We start from the raw sequence: 19670 nt of genomic DNA on the forward strand, positions 1-19670 counted from the left end.
GGTGCACACTTCAAATCACAGCACTTGGGAGGCTGAGGCAGGAGGATCAGGAGTTCAAGGCCAGCTGAGCTACCTGTCTCAAATAAGTGTTGGCACAGGCCTTTAATTCCAGCACGAGAGGCAAAGGCAGGTGGATCTCTGAGTCTGAGACTAGCCAGGGCTCTATAGAATCCTTCAATCAATCAGTAACAAACGGGTGAAGATAAAATTGGGAGAGGGTGCCAAAGTCTTGGGGCTCATTACCTACCTGAGCCCATTTCCTACTTCTCCCTCGGTCTGTTGCAGGCACCTGACCTCAGGATCTTGGCATTGACGGTTCACCATCTGCAAGGCTCTTTTCTCCAGAACCTCATGTAGCTCCCAAGCCTTCTCATCTCTCCTCCCATATCTTCACCTCCTCATACCTGTTCATGCCTGCCTCCCTCCTGAAGAATGCCTACTGCTCTCCCCAATAGTATTCAGCATCTAGCCTCTTCTTTCATTGCTGTGCCCCCAGCACCTAGAGTATGGCCAGGTGCCACTGGTGCTAGGGGAGCCTGCTAAGGTGGAGGAAGTGGGCACCAGCCTCACTCCATCACTCTCTCCCCCACAGGTCTTTCACGCCTTCACTGACTTTGGCCTGGGGTATGAGGGATTCTGCTTCCATCAAGGACATATGAGACTCAGGAAGTCTGTCTGCAAGCTGTGCTCCTGTCTGGCTCCAGCCCTGATCCATGTACGTGTGGCCATGTGTGTAAAATCGGAGGCTGTCAAGAGGCTGCGTTCACACCAAGTATTAGCTGCAAACTTCCAGGATCTGGATCAGTTGAGGTTTTGCCTTGTTTTTCCTTCTTCTTCAAAGACTCACTCCATAGCCCAGACTGGCCTCAAACTCAAAGCAGTCTCCTGCCTCAGCCTCTATAGTACTGGAATTACAGGTGTGAGCCATGGAGTCCAGCTGTCAAGGTTCTTTATCAATAAATGTAATGTACATTTGAATGCTAGGTAGGAACGTGTGTGTGTGTGTGTGTGTGTGTGTGACCAGTTGAACTCCAGAGCCTAATAATGTGAGCATATCTCCCACAGCTTAAAACTGTCATGGCCACGCCTGTGATCACAAAAGGCCAAATTCCAACTGATGCCACTATCCAAGGCAGGAAACTGAAGGCCAGAGGTAAGGGGCTCCCAGGGGCTGGAGAGGGCTCAGTGGCTAAGAGCACTTGTTGTTTTGCTGTTCCTCCACCCTCCAGAATAAATAAAAGCACCTAGGCAAGAATCAGCAAGCAGAGGCACAATCCCCTCCCTCCCAGGAGGGTCTCTGGCCATCACTAAGAATTTAACCATTTCAACTGTTACCTGGCACACGGCCACATGTAGGCCAGGCTTCCACAGGGCCTGCACACCATCACCACCACACACATGCACTAAGCATGTGGAACATTTGGCTAATAATCGTCAGCACCTAAAACAGCCCCTCTGTCAGGGAACTTTCTTCCGGAAGAAGGAACTAGGTTACAGGGTATTTGTCACCACAGCCAGGGAGACAGTGCACGAAGGTCGACACCACAAGCTGCAGGTGTTTATTCAACTCCCACCCAGCAATGAGCTCCCACCTGTGGATACTGAACACACACGAGCCAAGGGAGAGGGCAGAAGGGCGCTTATCTTCCAGTTCACCTCCAGACCGCTGACAGATTTATAGCAGTCTTGATGAGTCGGAGCAAGATTTGTCCAAGACTAGCGGTCCCTAGAGCAAGAAGAAGTGTTTCCGGGGACCCAGTGCCTGACCACTGTCAATCACGGTCACTTCTTTTGCACGTGGCCACAGTCATACTTGCCCCTCACAACTTTGAGTTTAACCCCGGGCAGGTCTTGAGTACGACCGCCCTCCACGAGGACCACGTGGTGCTCCTGCAGGGTGTGGCCCTCCCCGGGGATGAAGCAGACAGCCTCTTTGCCTGTGCTGAGGCGCACTCGGCAGCACTTGCGGTTGGCCGAGTTGGGCTTCTTCGGCTTTCTGATGAATGTGCGTAACACCACACCCTTCAGCTGGGGCCGGCCTTCTGTGGGACCCAGACGCTTAGGGGGTTTCTTCGGGCGGCCTAAGCGGTGCATCTGGTTCAGGGTGGCCATGGAACATGTGGCCCAGAGCTGGGGTCCTAGGGCCAGGCCTGGAGAGACACAATGGAGACTACTTGGTTACCATGTTCTGGGGAGGGATTCAAACCCTTTACAAGGTCATAACTGCAGATGTCTAGAGGTTTTAGTGAGGATCAACAGATGGCTCAATGGTTGAAACCTCTTGCAAAAGATGGGGTTTGATTCCCAGCACCCATGGTGGTGGCTCACAATCATTTGTAACTCTAGTTCCAGGGGTCTAACACGTGCACGTAATGCACTTACATACACGCAGGCAAAACATTCATACAGGGGCTAGAAAGATACCTCAGTGGTTAAGAGCACTGGCTGCTCTTACAAAAGACCCAGGTTTGATTCCCAGCACCTGCGTAACAGCTAACAGTCATCTGTAACTCCAGTCCCAGGGGACCTGATGCCCTGTACAAATGCCAAGCAGAGATAAACAGATATACACAGGCAAAGCTTATACACACAAAATTGAACATTAAAAACAAAACAAAAACAAAACAGGTGGTGGTAGCACACGCCTTTAATCCCAGCACTTGGTTGGGAGGCAGAGGCAGGGGGATCTCTGTGAGTTTGAGGCCAACTTGGTCTACAAAGCGAGTTCCACAACAGCCAAGGCTACAGAGAAACCCTGTCTCGAAAAATCCAAACAACAAAACAAACAAAAAACCCAGGGTCTCACTATATAGCTGTCTGCCCTGGAACTCCCTATGTAGACCAGGTTGGATAGTGAACATCTGAGTGAATAAAATCCCCAACATCTCCCCAGGACACTGCAAGATACCTGATGTCTGGGGAATGTCTACAAACACAAAAGTTCCCCTCCCGTGGGCACATCTCAGAAAGATCGCACTCGAATGAATGACTGAAATACCTGGTTTGGATCTCTCACCCATAGGAGCCCAACAATAAATACTTGCTGACGGAATAAACACAATGGCGAGACACCTAACCAGGGCCGAACATTTGTTGGTATGATGGCTGTATGAACATCAGACTGTATTTACACACTCTAAGACAGGAGATCACTAGGCAACACAATCCCAGGGATTCACCACTATCTATGTGTGGGAGCCATGACTATGACTGATTTAAACTGCTGGACACAGGAGCTTCCCACCTCCTGCCCTTTGAGCCGGGGGCGTGGCAGAGAACCCCTGTAATACTTGGGAGGTTGAAGCGGGCGATCAGGAGTTCAACGCCGTCCTGCTACAAAGCGTATTAGAGGCTAGCCTGGACCACAGTGAAACTCTGTCGCCAAAACAAAATTAAAAAAAAAAAAAAAGGCACCGTGTTTAAAGGTATTAGCGTCCTAAATCTGGCAAAAGCCACACAAGTCCCCGTGAGCAGCCCTCACCCGGCCTCGTCCCTGCGGCCCAGGCTCACTTACCACGACTGAGGGACGTGGTGAGGCCGCGGAGAAGGCCGGCCCAGGACATCTCGCCGCCTGCTGCGTCCCTGTAAGGACAGAAGATGTTCAGGACGGAGGTGGGGACGAAGTCGCCCTCTCAGCGCCGCAGGGACCCCTCTCCAAGGCGAACCACGACCCTCTATGCTGTTAGCAGAAGTCGCCCCGCAGATCCAGCCCCACTCTGAGTACCCCCGGAAACCCAGTCGCCCTCTCCCCGATACTGGAAGCGGAAACTGAGGAGAGAAAGAGGGGGGTGCGGAGAACAGATAATCACACTCACCTCACAAAACTAGCAGGGTCGCACACACGCTAAACCCTATCTCCAGCCCCTTCCGGGGACTCTCTTTTGTGATTGGCTAGTTCTTTCCGGCGGCCCCAAAGGGGCGGGACAAAGGTGACCATTGGACAAGAACACAGTCTATCTCGGTTCGATTGTTCTTCATTGGAAGGATTTCCGAAGCTTGGGCGGGAAATCTCTTTCCGCGTCTGATTGGCTCGTCCCGGTGAGTGACTCCTGGTTCCCAGTCCAAGATGGCGGCATCCATGGCACGGTTCTTGCGGCCTTTACTGGCTCGCCAGAGCCTCCGGTCCCGAGGACACTGCGTGTGCAACCAGAACTCAAGGAGAAGCTTCGCTACACAGAAACGAGTTCGGAACCTCCTGTATGAACACGCACGTGAGGGCTACAGCCAGCTTCCTCACTTGGACATGGAGTCGCTCTGCGCATGCCCAGAAGCAAACGCGCGCGCCCTGGAGCTCCGCAAGGGGGAGCTGCGGCCGGCCGACCTGCCTGCGATTGTGAGTGCGCCTGCGCCGGCTGCGGGAGCCGGCTGCTAGATTTACCGAACTGGGTTTGCCCGAGGCTTTCCAGGAGTGGGAGGAGCTACTTACAGGAATTTGGGTTCCTTCCCGAGTCGGGCAATGTTTTATGTGTGACGCCCACTTATGGTCCACTGAGAACTAAGGCCCAATTGAACGTCATGCATGCCTTCTGTGGCCTGCACGCCCTTTTACGTGTTATTCCTGGAATTCAAATACCATTGTCTTCGGTGCTCAAACTTCATGCCAGGCTCGCCCTAAGGCCACAAAGAAAAAAAATAAGGAATGAGGTTTGGGAATCATATTGGTGGGGGGGGGAGACTCTTGGAGACGGCTCTGCATCATGCTCTAATAGAAAACTGATAAATGGGGTGAATGAATAAAAAAATGCCTGCTGAACAGATACTTAAGCAACACTAATGTATCCAGATGTTGAGACTAGATGGGAATGATAAAATCATCAGTGCTTGCCTAATGGTACCTTATAGGGAACTGGAATTGGGGGTTGCCATGTCGGTGGTGAGTTCTGAGTGTAATGGATCAGTCAGGACATCCCAGCTCCATCTTGGTCACTTCTGTTGCCGTGAGGAAACACCATGACCAAACCAGCTGAGATAAGCATTCTTTGGGGTTGGCAGGGACAGAATGGCAGTGAGTGGCAGAGCTGTAAACCGAGAGCTCACGTCTTTAACCACCAGTATAAGGCAGAGAGCAAACTAGATGTAGGGCAAGGCTTTAAGCTCTCAGACCCCACCTCCAGGGACATAGTTCCTCCAGCAAGACCACATCTCCTAAACCCCACACATCACCAGCCACTGACCTGTGAGCCAAGGAGCCAGAGCCTGTGGGAGACATCTCTCCTTCAAACCACCGGACATCGTCAATTGTGTACACCTTGACCTTGTTTAAATTTCTGTGGGCCAGGTGGCCCAGCCCAGAGGGACACTTGCTATCAAGACTGCCAACCTGAGTTCAGTCCCTGGGATCCACATAGTGGAAGGAGAGAACCAACTCCTGTAAATTGTCTTCTGACTTCCATGCCATAGCCACACACGTAATAGCCAAAATAAAAAAGAAAGGTTAATCACCTTTAAAGAGGTGACTTAGCCAGGCCTGCTGGTGCCTCTATAGTCCCAGCACTCAGAGAAGGGACAGGATGGTTACAAGTTCAAGGCCACCTAGACTGTATTTCAGTAAGCTGTCTCTCACAAAACCAAAAAGAAAAAAAAAAAGAGTCACATGTCCACGCTCGTTGCTTGGTTGGTCTGGATCACGCCAGCAGAATTGACTGCAAAGTGAGCTGGGAAATGCGTTGGCTCAGGGCAGCCGTGTGCCCGCCTGGGCTTCAGGGAAGAGGCACTTGAGGCTCACCTGCTGCCGTGGCCATATTCCCCTTCCCTCTCTCGGTGTCCTCCCACAGATCTCCACGTGGCAGGAGTTAAGGCAGCTGCGGGAGCAGATCCAGAGCCTGGAGGCAGAGAAGGAGGCTGTGGCAAAGGCAGTGCGAGCCCTGCTGGTGAGCATGGGGACTGCGTGGGTGCCTCTGGCTGGAAGTAACAGGAAATATAGTTAAAGGAGCTTGAATCGTGTGGAGAATTGTTACCTAATAAAACAAGCCACCTAGGCATGATGCTCCTAAGGCTGATGAATTAGCTCTCCTCAGCATCCCCAGCTAGATTCTTTTCCTCCACGTGCCCAACTTCAATACATAGATTGGACCCCATCCACATTCCAAGATGTCTACCACTGCGTCAGAGACAAAAAGTGAGCTTGTCTGCCTCAAGGTCCTTTCCAGGAGCAAAGAGGCTGCTCCCTAAGTAGACTCCCTTCTTGTTGCCAGGGCTCAGACACCCACCCTCACAACAGTCCTGACTGTTGCTAGATTAAGCCAGCCCACCTGTTCTGAACTGAAGGCTTCCTAGAGAAGGACAAACTGAGTCACGGCTGTGGGGAGGAGAGAGCCTGGTTAGATAGACCTGAGCTTCCTCACCTTCCCCACTCACCAGCCCCTTTCCCAGAAGCACTCACATTTGTTACATTTGATTTGTAATTAATTTCCATCATTGTGAGCCGGGCGGTGGTGGCGCACACCTTTAATCCCAGCACTCGGGAGGCAGAGGCAGGCGGATCTCTGTGAGTTCGAGACCAGCCTGGTCTACAGAGCTAGTTCCTGGACAGGCTCCAAAACCACAGAGAAACCCTGTCTCGAAAAACCAAAACCAAAACCAAACAAACAAAAAAAAAAACATCATTGTGCATTCAGAAACCCCAAGTTTTTGCAGCCCTGCATTCCATTACAGCACCCCACATAGATGGCCGCTGCCAAAGTTTTTTGTAACCCCAACATTCAATTACAGTGCCCCATCTAGCGTGACACTCCGACACTTAGAAAGCTTGACAACCAGTAGCACTAGCACAGGTGGCCCCAGAAGTCACAAAGGCTGTGATGGCACTCAGCTGTAAACCCAGCTCCTGGCAGGTGGAAGCCCAAGAGTTCAGTATCATCCTTAGCTACTGCCTGTCACTGTACTGTTGCTGTAGAGAGACACCATGACCAAGGCAACGCTTAAAGAAAGTATTTCATTGGGACTTCTTATAGTTTCGGAGCATTGGTCCATTATCAGCATCGTGGGAAGCAGATAGCCATGGTGCTGGAGCGGTAGCTGAGAGCTTTACATTGTGATATGCAGGAAGCAGGCAGAGAGCAAGAAACTAGGCCTGGTGGACAATTTTGATACCTCACAGTCCAACCACAGTGACGTACCTCCTAATCCTTCCAGACAATTCATCAGCTGGGGACTAAGCAAATAAATGAGCCTATCTATGGGGCCATTCTCATTAAAACCACAGCAGCTACATACCAAGTTCCCAGCCAGACCGCCCTGCACGATTGCTCAAAAGGTCATTTAAACAGAAACAAAGCCTGAGCCGAGAGATGGCCCAGCGGGTCTTGCAGAGGATCTAGGTTTGGCTCCTGCAGAGGATCTGGGTTTGGTTCTTGCGGAGGATCTGGGTTTGGTACTTGCAAAGGGTCTGGGTTTGGTTCTCTGCACCCACAAGAGGCTCACAGTCCCCTGTAACTGCAGCACCAGACATTCTGAGGCCCTCTTCTGGGCATCCACACATGCAGCATCGCCACAGACGCACAGAGACTCCTAAATAAAAATTAAAGTGGAAACAATAGGGCCAGGAATGTAGCCGAGTGCTAGAGTATTGTCTACAGTGGCAAAGCCCTAGGTTTAAATCCAGACGCACAAAGAAATAGCTATAGGAAATAAACACGGAAGCTCATGTATGAGCCTCGTCTTCCCCCACAGAGCCCAGGAGGAGGGGGCAGTCACCTCAGTGGTGGGTGTTATTACTGCTGTATTATGTTGCCACCTCATGGCTGTACTGATAGAGAAACTGAGGCAGAGTGGTGGAGGGACCAAGCCAGGCACTGGCAGAGTGAGAGATTCAGGTGCCGGTCCTGTTGGAACTTTGACCTCTTCTGTCTGTGCTCCAGATCCCCAAATTCATTACCTAATCACCATCCCCTTCCCTCTTCTCCACCAGGCAAACCAAGACAATGAGCAAGTGCAGAAGGTACGCCTTAATGTCCGCGCCCCGACCAGGGAGGGCGGGGAGGGCTCCATGTGGTCACAGTTCTTCCACTGTCGCGACAGCACAGTTCAGACAGGGTTAGGAGGTAAGATAAAAAGAGCAGCTTCCTTTGGGGCTGGAAAGGTTGCTCAGTGGTTAAGAGCACTGGCTGCTCTTCCAAAGGTCCTGAGTTCAATTCTCATATCCACATAGTGGCTACAACCATTTATAATAGGATCTCTGGCATGCAGAACTCACATACATAAAACATAAATAAATTTTTTTTTTTAAATTTTGTTTTTCAAGACAGGCTTTCTCTGTAGCTTTGGAGCCTCTCCTGGAACTAGCTCTTGTAAACCAGGCTGGCCTCGAACTCACAGAGATCCACCTGTCTCTCCCTCCTGAGTGCTGGGATTAAAGGTGTGTGCTACCACTGCCTGGCATAAGTAAATTTTTTTTTTTTTTTTTTTTTAAAGAACAGCTTCCACTGGAGCTGGAGAGATGGCGCATGGTCATGAGTGTACTGCTCTTACAAAGGACCCACATTTGTTCTCTGGCATATGCACACAATTAAAGAAAATAATAGACAATAAAAACAAAAGCTGCCTGTCGCTTTGTGAAGATAAACTGACTTCAGGCACAGCTGGCACCAGCTCTTGGCTCCATATCCAGGTTTATTCTGAGCCCAGCTTTCTTCCTTTCTGGCAGAGGAAGTAAGTCAGAGCCACGCACACCTTCCTCATAGTTCCCTTTGGAGTCCTCAGGCTGATTATGGGTAGCTCAGCTTGGCTCCTATCTCCTCACAGCCAAAGCAAGAGAAAGTTCCCATTAGCCAGGCCTGAGGCCTGTTTGCATGAACTTGCCGATTGAGCAGAAATCCAGGTTGCTGGATGGAAAGAGGTGGCAGATGTCTACGTGGTGTCCTGCCAGCAAGGATGAGCCAGGCTGATGAAGGGATCCCTGACCCTCCCCAAAGCTAACCCTGTCTGCCGTGTCCAGGACCCTCAATATCAGGGCCTGCGGGCCCGTGGCCGGGAAATCCGGAAGCAGCTCACACCACTGTACCCTAGAGAGACCCAGCTGGAGGAGCAGTTCTATCTGCAGGCACTGAGGCTGCCCAACCAGACCCACCCAGACACGGTAAAGGCTGTTCAAGCTGCAAGGGAAGCAGGGCATCCGAGCTACTGCCTCCCTCTGACACGCTCCTCTTCCTGCAGCCTGTTGGGGACGAGAGCCAGGCTAGAGTGCTCCGTGTGGTGGGAGACAAGCCAGGTGGGTCACACCCCAGGGCCCAAATCCAGCATCCCTCGGGTCTCAGGCTGGGAGTGGGGCATGGGTAATCTTGTGTGAGGGTAGGGCTGGGGGCTGCAGCTGGAGCAGCCCACCTGACTTGGGCTGAAGCTGAGTCTCCTTACCCTTACTTGTGGGTAGCCCTCCCTGGCATGGTACAGCATGTCTGCCTGGCTGGATGGCTGTCTCTTCTCCACTCCATGGGGGAGCTTTTCTTCCTAGCTCCTGTGTGTGTCTGTTCCTGTCTGCTCTCACCTGCCCCTCTCTCTCACCTCACTCACCCGTTTCCTTCCTTCCTTCCCCTCACCTCCTTCTCCCTCTTCTCTCCTCTCTCCATTTTCTTGCCCCCTTCCCATGTCCCTCTCTCCTCCTTGCTCTCTGATCCCCCTCTCTCCAGTTAATCTTTCTTCCTTTCTTACCCCATTGTTTTTTACATACAACCAGTTTTCTCCTTCCGACCCCGAGGCCACCTGGAAATTGGCGAGAAACTTGACATTATCCGGCAGAAGTGAGCCCCCACCCTACCCCAAGTCTCACCCCCTCTTACCGCATCCCCCCACACTAACAGCTGGCAGCCAGCTCTGTCCTGCAGCCTTAGGGCTCAAGGTGGAACACCAGGGCTGGGCCTGCCCAAGATGAATATTTGATGCCAGGCCCGCCTAGCATCTGGGCCTCTGCCCCCTGGGCTTGCGAATCCTTTCCCCACCCACCTGGTCCATAGGCACTGCTGGTTTGTCTGCCTGTCTGTCTCTAGGCGCCTGTCTCACGTGTCTGGCCACCGGTCCTATTATCTGCGCGGAGCTGGAGCCCTCTTACAGCATGGCCTGATCAACTTTACCCTCAGCAAGCTTATCAGCAGGGTATGGCCTACTGAGGACTGCCTGGACAGGGTGCCATTGGTTACCTGAGGGATTAAAGATGTTCAAGGGGGCTAGGAATGTAGCTAAGTTAACTGATGGAGCACTCGCCTGTCATGCAGAAGGCCCTCCTTCCATTCCCTGGGACACACACACACACACACACACACTTTATCCAGCACTGGGGAAGCTGAGGCAGGAGGATCAAAGTTTCAAGACTGACCTGGGCTACATAGTGAAACTCTGTCTCAAAATACACCCAAGAGGGTGGTTCACATCTCTGTATATTATCAACACTCTCATTTTCAAGTCATCTGTGCTTGGTGTCCTGCTGTGGGGTGGACTGCAGATGGCGGGGCAGCCACGGTCTCCCTCCTCAGGCCTGCTCTTAGGTTTCTGTGCCTCACTTACCCCTCCCCTCTTGCAGGGCTTCACCCCCATGACGGTTCCAGACCTTCTGCGAGGAGCTGTGTTTGTGAGTAAGGCCTGAATGACAGGCCCTCTCTGCCTGAGGAGACTGCCCTGGGCTGGGTCATGGAAGTCAGCCATAATGGGGGGAGAGGGAGCAATTCTGGAAGCTTCTAGAGGAACGGCTGGGGTGACTCCAGAACGGGGGGAGGCCAAGGTTACCTGACCCTTGTGCCCGTCCCCCAGGAAGGCTGTGGAATGACACCAAATGCCAACCCATCCCAAATTTACAATATTGACCCCTCCCGCTTTGAAGATCTCAACCTGGCCGGGACAGCAGAGGTGGGGCTGGCAGGTGAGCATCTGCCTGGGTGTGAGGGGCACAGCTCCCTGCAGAGGACAGATCACCGCCCTGCAGCTAACACATGCAGTTGTGTGGGTTGGTGACTGCTCCACAGTACAGTGACTAGCCGTGTTCTCTGACTGGGTTCTCTAAATCTCACTCCAAATTCTGTGGAGATGGCAAGCCTGGCTAACCCCGTCCTGCCTCTTTCTCCTCCCAGGGTACTTCATGGACCACTCTGTAGCTTTCAAGGACCTGCCAGTCAGGTGATGCCCAGTTTCTTTAACCCTAGACCCCGCTGGTAATATCTCCTGCCCTCCCTGACCCGGCCTCACATGCTCCTACTAGGATGGTCTGTGCTAGCACCTGCTACCGGGCGGAGACCGACACCGGGAAGGAGCCTTGGGGGCTGTACCGAGTGCATCACTTCGCTAAAGTGAGTGGCGCAGATCTAGCCGGCCATGCACAGGTCGTCACCACCCAGAACCTCCTGACCCGGTGCTCCTGCTCTGTCCTAGGTGGAGATGTTTGGGGTGACAGCCCCTGGGCTAGAGCAGAGCTCACAGCTGCTGGATGAGTTCCTGTCCCTGCAGGTGGAGATCTTGACTGAGCTGGGCTTGCATTTCCGGTGCGGAGATGGGTGGGCCCGTTGGGGTTGAGGAAGGGAGTGGGGCTGACTGGGCTGTCCTGCCACCTGCTCCTTTGCCTCCTTTCCCCTGGGCGAGGCCTCTGGATGGTATAATCTCTGTCTGCATTATCTTGCTTTATAGGAGTTTGAAAGCACGCACGGTAGCACGGTAAAGCTGTTCCCTGACACCCCTGGGGCAGCTCACCATCCCTAGAGTGAGGTCCAAAAGACCTCCTCGTCCTGCAGAGTGAAGCAGAGGTGGGAAAGGGAGGGACCAGATATCACAAGGGCTACTCATCCTTTAGGGCACACAGCTTTCCAGAGGGCTGAAGAAGGCCAGTTCTTCCCCAAGTGACTCATTGTGCAAAACAAAACATAAAAACTTGAGAGTGTGCAGTCAGGCGGGGCATCACACAGCTATAATCCCTAACACTTAAGAGGCTGTGGCCAGATTTTCATGAGTTCAAGACCAGCCTGAACTATAAAGGGGGTCTCAAAATAACTAAGTAAATAAAACAGAAAAGCCTTGATGTAGTGGCCCATACTTAAAATCCAAGCACTTGGAAGACTGAGGCAGGAGGATTGCTCTGAGTTTGAGGCCACCCTGGACGACATGTGGCCCTATTTCGAAGGGAACAGAAAACAAGCTCAGAAAAGTGCCTACTCTGCGATCATGAGCACTTCATTTCTGACCCCCAGCACCCATATAATAGCTGGGGTGATGGCGTGTATGTAACCCCTGTACTGCAGAGGCAGAGACAAGCGGATCCCCAGAGCTCGCTGTCCAGCGCAGCCAGTGAGCACATACAAAACAGCCTAGAGGTGCACACACACCTACCTAGAATCCGGTCACTTGTGAACATTCTCAGCTACATAGTGAATCCTAGGCCAGCCTGGGCTACATGAGATGCTATCTCAAAAAAACCATAAAAAACAAAACAACAACAACAGAAAACAGAACTCCAAAACTGGAGATGCTGTTCTAGGCCATAACAATGGTTGGGTAAGTAGCCCATAGACTGCTATATGGCCGTCCTTCCATCCCCTCTGGGTACCACCACCCCCTCCCCCGTGCCAGGTTCTCTTCCTTCCCCCCCCCCCTCCCCATACAGGGTTTCTCCATATAACAGTCTTAGCTGTCCTGGAATTCGTTCTGTAGGCCAGGCTGACCTCGAGCTCACAGAGATCCACCTGCCTCTGCCTCCCAAGTGCTGGGATTAAAGGCGCTCGCTGCCACCACCTGGCCTCTGTGTTCTTCTTATCCCTTTCTCTCCTTTTTACCTCCACATCCTCGTCCTCTCTCACTGAGCATCCTTTACCCTGGCCCCATGACCTCTACCCTGTTTCTGACTTTGACCTCAGGGTGCTGGACATGCCCACCCAGGAACTGGGTCTCCCTGCTTACCGCAAGTTCGACATTGAGGCCTGGATGCCTGGCCGAGGCCGATATGGAGAGGTGAAAGCCCTGGCTTAGTTGGGATGTGTGGTGAGACACTGGAGGGTGGGCCTGTCCCCCAAGACAGCCTCTCAATCACCCCTGCTCCAGGTCACCAGTGCCTCCAACTGCACAGACTTCCAGAGCCGCCGCCTGTATATCATGCTTGAGACGGAGACTGGGGAGCTGCAGTTTGCACACACGGTGAGGCCCACACTGCATTTCCACTTCCCCATCCTCGGCAGCACCTCACCCCGCTCCCAGGGCCAGGACAGAGCCTGGTCCTGAGCACACCCTTCCCCCAGGTGAACGCCACGGCTTGTGCTGTTCCCCGAGTCCTCATTGCCCTTCTGGAGAGCAATCAGCAAAAGGTGAGAGATCCCCAAGCCAGGAATCTCAGGCTTGACAGAAGGACTGCAGGTTCAAGCCTGTCTGGGAATCTTAGTTATTTCAAGTGTAAAAGTAGAAAAGGGCTGGGGTGTGGCTCAGTGGTAGAGCCCCTGCCTAGAATCCCCCAGTGAGGGGCTGGGGTGTGGCTCAGTGGTAGAGCCCCTGCCTAGAATCCCCCAGTGAGGGGCTGGGGTGTGCCTCAGTGGTTAAGAGTTTCCTTGGCATGGGGGAGATCCTGGGTTCTACTGGCAGTCCTGGAAAGAGGAGGAATAGTGTGAGAGTTTGAGACTTGCACTAGCAGCAGAGAGGACAGTTGGGGGAAGAGTAGCATCCTGATACTGCCCTGTCCACAGGATGGTTCCGTCCTCGTGCCCACTGTCCTCCAGCCCTACCTAGGCACTGACCGGATCACAGCCCCCAACCATGTGCCTCTCCAGTACATCGGCCCCAACCAACCCCAGAAGCCCAGGCTTCCCGGCCAGCCTGCTGCCAGCTGACAACTGTCTGCCCTGGAGGTTGGCACTCTAGAGGCCCCAAACGCTAGAACCTCTACCCTCCCCTCCTGAACTCCTGGTGTACCCCTCTTCCTTCCCTGCCACTGAATTATTGTCAGTGACCCCTACTGTCACTGGGCTGTCAGCCAGAGGCATGTCTCAGCCGTGATAGGACAAAGGAGATCTGGAGAGAGCCATAGCACGCCATCCCGTCTTCCTCCTTCCTGCCTCCATGCCGAGCAGAGGACCCACAATAAATGGTCACAGAGCAAAGTCTTCTGGATCTGTGAGCGAGAGAGGTGCTAGGTGACATGCCATGTCATTCAAGCGCCCGTGGCTGCCCACAAGGCTCAAGATGGGTGACTTGAGAATCCCCAGGGGACCCGAAAGGAAGCCAAAGCCTCTCTTCCTCTGGGACAAAAAAGCCGTCATCCTCGGGTGGCTCCCTCAAACTGAGCCAGCTTTATCCTATCCTTTGTCCAGAGTGTCACCTCCTTTGCACACCTCACCCCTTCACAGGCACTCCAGGCCCCTGGCCTACACTGCCAGCTCCTCTGCTGGTGGATTTCGCTCAGCACCTTGAGCAGCCCCAGCCACCCTTCGGACTGCCCTCGGTGTTTTTCCACCTCCAGTGGGTTAGCAAACCTGCGGCTTCACCTTCAGAATGTTCCAGGACTGTGCCATTTGCCCTCTCCCTCCTCCTTCCTTGATCCTATTCTTCAGCTGGCCACTTGGTCTCCCACCTCCCTGTCTCTGCTCCCTGCGGCTGCCCAGAGTTGTCAGAGTAAAAGGCAACAGTGCCTTGCCATCTTCCTCTGCCAGAGTTACTGTCACCGTGTTCTCTTCTGCATAGGCCGTATCTGTGAATGTTGACTGTCTGGCTTTTCACCTGTCAGCTCCAGCAGGACTGGGACGTTGGCTGCTTTATTAGCTGCTGTAGATCCAGGTCTGTGGAGAAGAGTTGGCATACAGTGCAGATTACTGGGGGAATCTGCTGCGGCTCAGCTGGCAGAGTACTTGCTTGGCATACACAAAGCCCTGGGCTCAATTCCCTAGCTTAGAATTACTGGGCATTTTAGTATGTGTCTGTAATCCCAGCATTTGGGAGGCAGAGGCAGGTGGGTTTCTGTGAGCCAAACCTGGTATGCATAAATTCAAGGCAGCCTGGTCCTGTCTCAAAATATAAACTATGGTGTGGTGGCACCCATCTCTGGTCCCAGCATGGGGGATGCTGAGGCAGGAAGATCAAGAATAAAAGGCTTGCAAGCTGTGGTATTGCGTGTCTTTAATGTCAGCACCTGGGAGACAGACAGGTGGATCTCTGAATTTAAGGCTAGCCTGATCTACATAGCAATTCCATGCCAGCCAGAGCTGCACAGGGAGATCCTGTCTTAAAATGAGCTGAGCCAGGCCATGGTAGAGCCTGCCGTTAGTCTCAGCACTCGGGCGGCAGAGGCAGGCGTTTTTCTGTGAGTTTGAGGCCAGCCTGATCTACAGAGTGAGCTCCAAGACAGCTAGGGCTAGATGGTGTAGCGAAATTTATAAAAACCCAGAGACAAAATTGGAGTCCAACCTGAAAACCAAAAAAGCAAAGCAGCCAAGCAACTAGAGAAAAAAGTCTCTACGAAGCCTGGGCGACCACAGACTAAGCCTCTCTTCTCCCATTTTATGTCCCCTCTAGTGCTGGATTAAAGGTTTGACTCCCTAGGATTGGGATTAAAAGTGTGAGCCACCACCACTGGGATTTGTTTCTGCCATGATCTTGTTTTTTTTTTTTTAATATTTATTTATTTATCTATCAAGCATTTATACAGTATTCTGTCTGCATGTATGCCTGCAGGCCAGAAGAGGGTATCAGGCCTCATTACAGATGGTTGTGAGCCACCATGTGGTTGCTGGGAATTGAACTCAGGACCTTTGGAAGAGCAGGCAATGCTCTTAACCACTGAGCCATCTCTCCAGACCTCTGCCACGATCTTGTATAGCCCAGGGTGGCCTTGAACTCGGAGATTTATCCAAATCCTGGGATTAAGGGTGTGTGTCACCATTGCATAACCTCTAGTAGCTTTAGCTAGCTTTGCTTCTGTTCTTCTGGCAAGATTTATTTATTAAAATACAAATAATATGCCACTACAACACAGATTCTGTCTCAAAAAGAAAAAAAGAAACAAGATTTGAAGAGCTGGCTCAGCAGTTGAGAGCACTCACCCACTGCTCTTGAAGGGCTCAAGTCCAGTTCCCAGGAGCCACATCTGGTGGCCCACATCAGCCTGTGACACCAGTTTTAGCTCCTTCAATGCCCTCTTCTGGACTCCATGGCCACCACACTAGTGTGTACATACCCACCACACACATACCTGCAATTTAAAATAAAGGACCCTGTCTCAACGAAACAAAATTAGACTTTTGGATATTATCTGTGCTGGTTCACACTTATAACCTCAGCATTTTAAAAGCTAAGGCAAGCTAAGGCAGAAGGATTGCCACAAACCTGAGGCCAGCCCTGGCTACATAGCAAGACCAAGACCCTGTCTTTAAAAAGTGGAGAGCAACAGAGGAAGATACCAGCTTCCACGTGTGCACACACACTCACGTGGTGCTGGGGTGCCATGCAGCCCTGTGAAGTTCCCAGTGGAGAACACTGCCCAGCACTCCTCATATCCTCACCCAACAGCGCTGGAGTGGGTTGTCACCAAAACTTCCTAAAAGTAAGAAAGCTTAAGCAATAGTCTCAGCACTGCACAGCTGGTGGCTGGCGGAGCAGGGACTTGGCCAGAAGGAGTGTGAACCTATTAGGAGGTAGATATAGGAGGATCTACTTTCCAGATGTGGAAAGCGTTGAGAAAAGGAGAGTTGCCCATTTCCCAAGTAAGTCTCTGGGAGAGCCTTTCCCCCACCCCCACTCCGTGTTTCTGGGCCAGAAGCCTGGAGGGGTGTGCATGCTTGAGTGTGGGTTCCCATGAATAATTGAGGGTCCTGGAGCGCCCCACAGCTGTCCCCTCTCCCTGAGCCAGGGAGGGGGTGGTGGTGGTGACATCATTTTCTCCCCGGCTGGGGCCACTTCACCAGGGTTATAAGGCTCTGGCACAGGCTGGCTGCTCAGCGGAGAGGTCCAGGGTCCGGACTCCCCACCATGCCGCGCCGTGCACCCACCTCCGCAGCGCTGCTGCTGCTGCCCCCGCTGTTGGCACTGCTGCTGGGGACTGGTGAGTTCAGAGCCCACAGAGGGATTAGGTGGCAGGCCAGTATACCTGGGGCCGGGCTATAGACAGGCGGCTGAGCTTACACGGGGGCAGCACACCTGGTAGGTGCCATGCTGGTGGGCTGCGGTAACGGAGGAGTTGAGATCAGTACCACGGACAGTGCCTTGTTTCATCCCTCCACAGCCTCCTCGGTTCCCCTGGCGCCCAGACCATCCAAGGAGGAGGTGAGAGAGGAGCCCTTCTTTGCCCACCCCATCCTGTTGGGTCCCCTCTGCTCAGCTTCTCCCAGGATCCCCACCTCTTTCTTTTCCCCTGTAGCCACTCTGTTTGCCCAACTCCCTTGCCCTTGACCTCCCTCTAACCTTTCATCCTTGCCCCAGCTAACCCGCTGTCTAGCAGAGGTGGTCATGGAGGTGCTGACACTGGGCCAGGCCCAGAGAGGCCTCTGCACAGCTCTGCTCCACAAAGGTAGGAATCCCTTAGTTCCCCTCAAGCTCCCAACATTTCCCCACCTTCCTACTGGCCCATGGTAGGAAAGTTCCCAGTCCCCCGGGTCAGTGTGGTGCTGCTTCCCCCCACACACACACACGTGAAAGAGCCTGGCTACAGCAAGGGACTAGAGCCAAGAATATACAGCCTGTGACACCCCCTCCCAGTGCCAAGCAGTCCCTTTCATGATGTCAGGAAGGACCCAGAACTCCTGAGCAACCCCATTTCTCAGTTGGCTGCACAAAGAGAACCCTATCTTTCCCTGCCAGAGATATTCGAGACAGAGCCCCATGGCTGTGTGTCCCTTGAGGAGAAGAGGTTACTGGGTGGGGACTTCAACAAGCAGGAGACTGGAAAGATGAGGTCCAGCCAGGAGATAAGGGACAAGGAAGAGGAGGAAGCAGCAGAGAGGACCCACAAGTCTGAGGTGCGAGAACAGGCCATCCATACACAGCTCCACAGCCAGCTTCACCGGGAAGAGGAGAAGGAGGAGGAAGAGAAGAGGCAGCCACAGACGACCTTCGAGCATATGTGGGAGCATCTAGAGGGTGCTAGGGGCCCCCAGAAGCGGGTGGCTGAGAAGGCCAGCGATGAGGAGACGGCCCGGTTTCAGGCAGAGGAGAAGGGCATGCACCTGCTGGGTGGAGGCCACAGCCTGTGGCAGGGGAGAGAGATGGCGGGGGGAGAAGAGTCCTCGAGCCATCGTCACCACCTGGAGCAGCCGGGCACCAAGGCCAAGCAGGAGGAAGAGGCAGAGCAGGAGGCAGCCTCAGAGCAGGAGGTGAGTGGCGGGGCCACTCCAGGGTCACCCAAGGTCTCTTCTAGTACCTGCTGGTGCTGGGCCACAGTGAAACCCACCATGAAGTGGGTCAGTGACCAAGTATGCACCAGGACTAGGTAGCAATGCCCAAGCAAGGACAGTGACCAGGAAGACACCACTAATTACCCACAAACATAAGCATCATCACCGGTCTGTACCAAGTAAGCTCCCACTGAAGCCAGCAGCTACTCTCCTGGTTCACTAGGCTAGTGACAGATACCGTTGGCTAAGCCATGCAAGGTCCAATATATCCCACATGCCAGCAAGGATGCTCAGTGGGTAAAGGCACTTGCTGCCAAGCCTGGTGACCTGAGTTCAATCCCTAGGTCCTGCACTGCATGGCGGATGGAGAGGACTGACTCCCACAGGTTGTCCTCTGACCGCCCCACACATGCTGAGATACGCATGTGCACAAACACACCCACAATAAATGTATAAACTTGTTTTTTAGTTATGTGCTGGAGAGATGGTTTAATAGTTCAGTGCATTGGCTGCCCTTTCAGAGGACCCAGGTTCAATTCCCAGGATCCACCTAGTGACTCTGCAACTCCATTTCCAGGGGATCCTATGCCCTCTCCCGGCCTCCAGGGGCAGCAGGCAGACATGGTGATATACAGACATATATGCCGGCAAACACCCATACACATAAAGTTTTTTTTAACTGATTAAATATAACCTTAATTGGGAGCAGCAATCAAAATGGCCATCACATCACAGATGGGTCACCCAGAGCTGGGATGTAGGTCTGTGGTAGAATGTATACTTAACATGCAATGCCCTGGTTCATTTCCAAGCACTACATAAACCATCTGTGATGATAAACATCTGTAATCCCAGCACTCAGAAAACAGAGGCAGAGGATCAACAGATCAAATGTGAACCTCCATACCGGTCCAGTGGGCAAACAGAACTTTGGGGTTTGGGGGAACAAAGATGGTAGCCATCACTAACCATGACAGACAGCTAGGAAGGGACTTCAGGCCACCAGTGATTTACAGTGGTCACAGAGGTGGTAACCATATTTCTGATCTCCCCCAGGAAGACGATGTGGAGCAGCTAGAGCGCATGAAGGAGCAGCTAAAGAAGGCCACCACCATGCTGGGAGAGGCACTTGGGAGGGAAGGCTGACCCCCATCCACTCCCCTCCTTTCCTGTACACCCTAAGGCTCAGGACTGTTGACCTCAGAGCCCCCATCCCACCAACTGGCAGGGGCTGGGAAGCAAGGGTGTGCCTGAGAACCAAGCCTGAGAGAAGTCTGAGTGGGGCGAGGGCTTGTTCAGACTCGGGACCCCACCCCACCCCTCCATCCCTGAGTGAATAAAGCACAAAGCAAACCGTGGCTCACACTTGGCTCTGGAGGGACGGGACCTGAAATA

The 19670-nt window shown here is 52.9% G+C and overlaps 3 protein-coding genes across 3 annotated transcripts; 2 read left to right on the forward strand and 1 right to left on the reverse strand.

Moving 5' to 3' along the window:
* Positions 1 to 1536: 1536 nt before the first annotated feature.
* Mrps12 (mitochondrial ribosomal protein S12) lies at positions 1537 to 3962 on the reverse strand. The gene is made up of 3 exons (XM_050119121.1): positions 3816 to 3962; positions 3515 to 3582; positions 1537 to 2150 (listed from the first exon to the last, which is right to left on the reverse strand). The coding sequence occupies exons 2-3, from the start codon at positions 3561 to 3563 to the stop codon at positions 1783 to 1785; spliced, it is 417 nt and encodes a 138-aa protein (XP_049975078.1). The 5' UTR covers positions 3564 to 3582; positions 3816 to 3962; the 3' UTR covers positions 1537 to 1782.
* Positions 3963 to 4066: 104 nt separating this feature from the next.
* On the forward strand, positions 4067 to 15051 carry Sars2 (seryl-tRNA synthetase 2, mitochondrial). The gene is made up of 16 exons (XM_050119119.1): positions 4067 to 4333; positions 5775 to 5870; positions 7910 to 7939; positions 8936 to 9076; positions 9154 to 9208; positions 9671 to 9734; positions 9981 to 10086; positions 10511 to 10558; positions 10738 to 10846; positions 11055 to 11100; positions 11183 to 11270; positions 11353 to 11462; positions 12825 to 12918; positions 13009 to 13101; positions 13203 to 13268; positions 13641 to 15051. Exons 1-16 carry the CDS (start codon positions 4067 to 4069, stop codon positions 13782 to 13784), a joined length of 1557 nt encoding a protein of 518 aa, XP_049975076.1. The 3' UTR covers positions 13785 to 15051.
* A 524-nt stretch (positions 15052 to 15575) lies between these two features.
* Ccer2 (coiled-coil glutamate rich protein 2) lies at positions 15576 to 19612 on the forward strand. Its single transcript, XM_050119120.1, has 5 exons — positions 15576 to 16987; positions 17168 to 17208; positions 17365 to 17452; positions 17743 to 18254; positions 19332 to 19612. Exons 1-5 carry the CDS (start codon positions 16915 to 16917, stop codon positions 19419 to 19421), a joined length of 804 nt encoding a protein of 267 aa, XP_049975077.1. The 5' UTR covers positions 15576 to 16914; the 3' UTR covers positions 19422 to 19612.
* The last annotated feature ends 58 nt before the right edge of the window (positions 19613 to 19670 follow it).

Source organism: Alexandromys fortis, unplaced genomic scaffold (assembly GCF_014885135.2).
Source record: "Alexandromys fortis isolate MF-2015 unplaced genomic scaffold, M_Fortis_MF-2015_v1.1 scaffold_140, whole genome shotgun sequence".
NCBI classification, from domain to species: domain Eukaryota; kingdom Metazoa; phylum Chordata; class Mammalia; order Rodentia; family Cricetidae; genus Alexandromys; species Alexandromys fortis.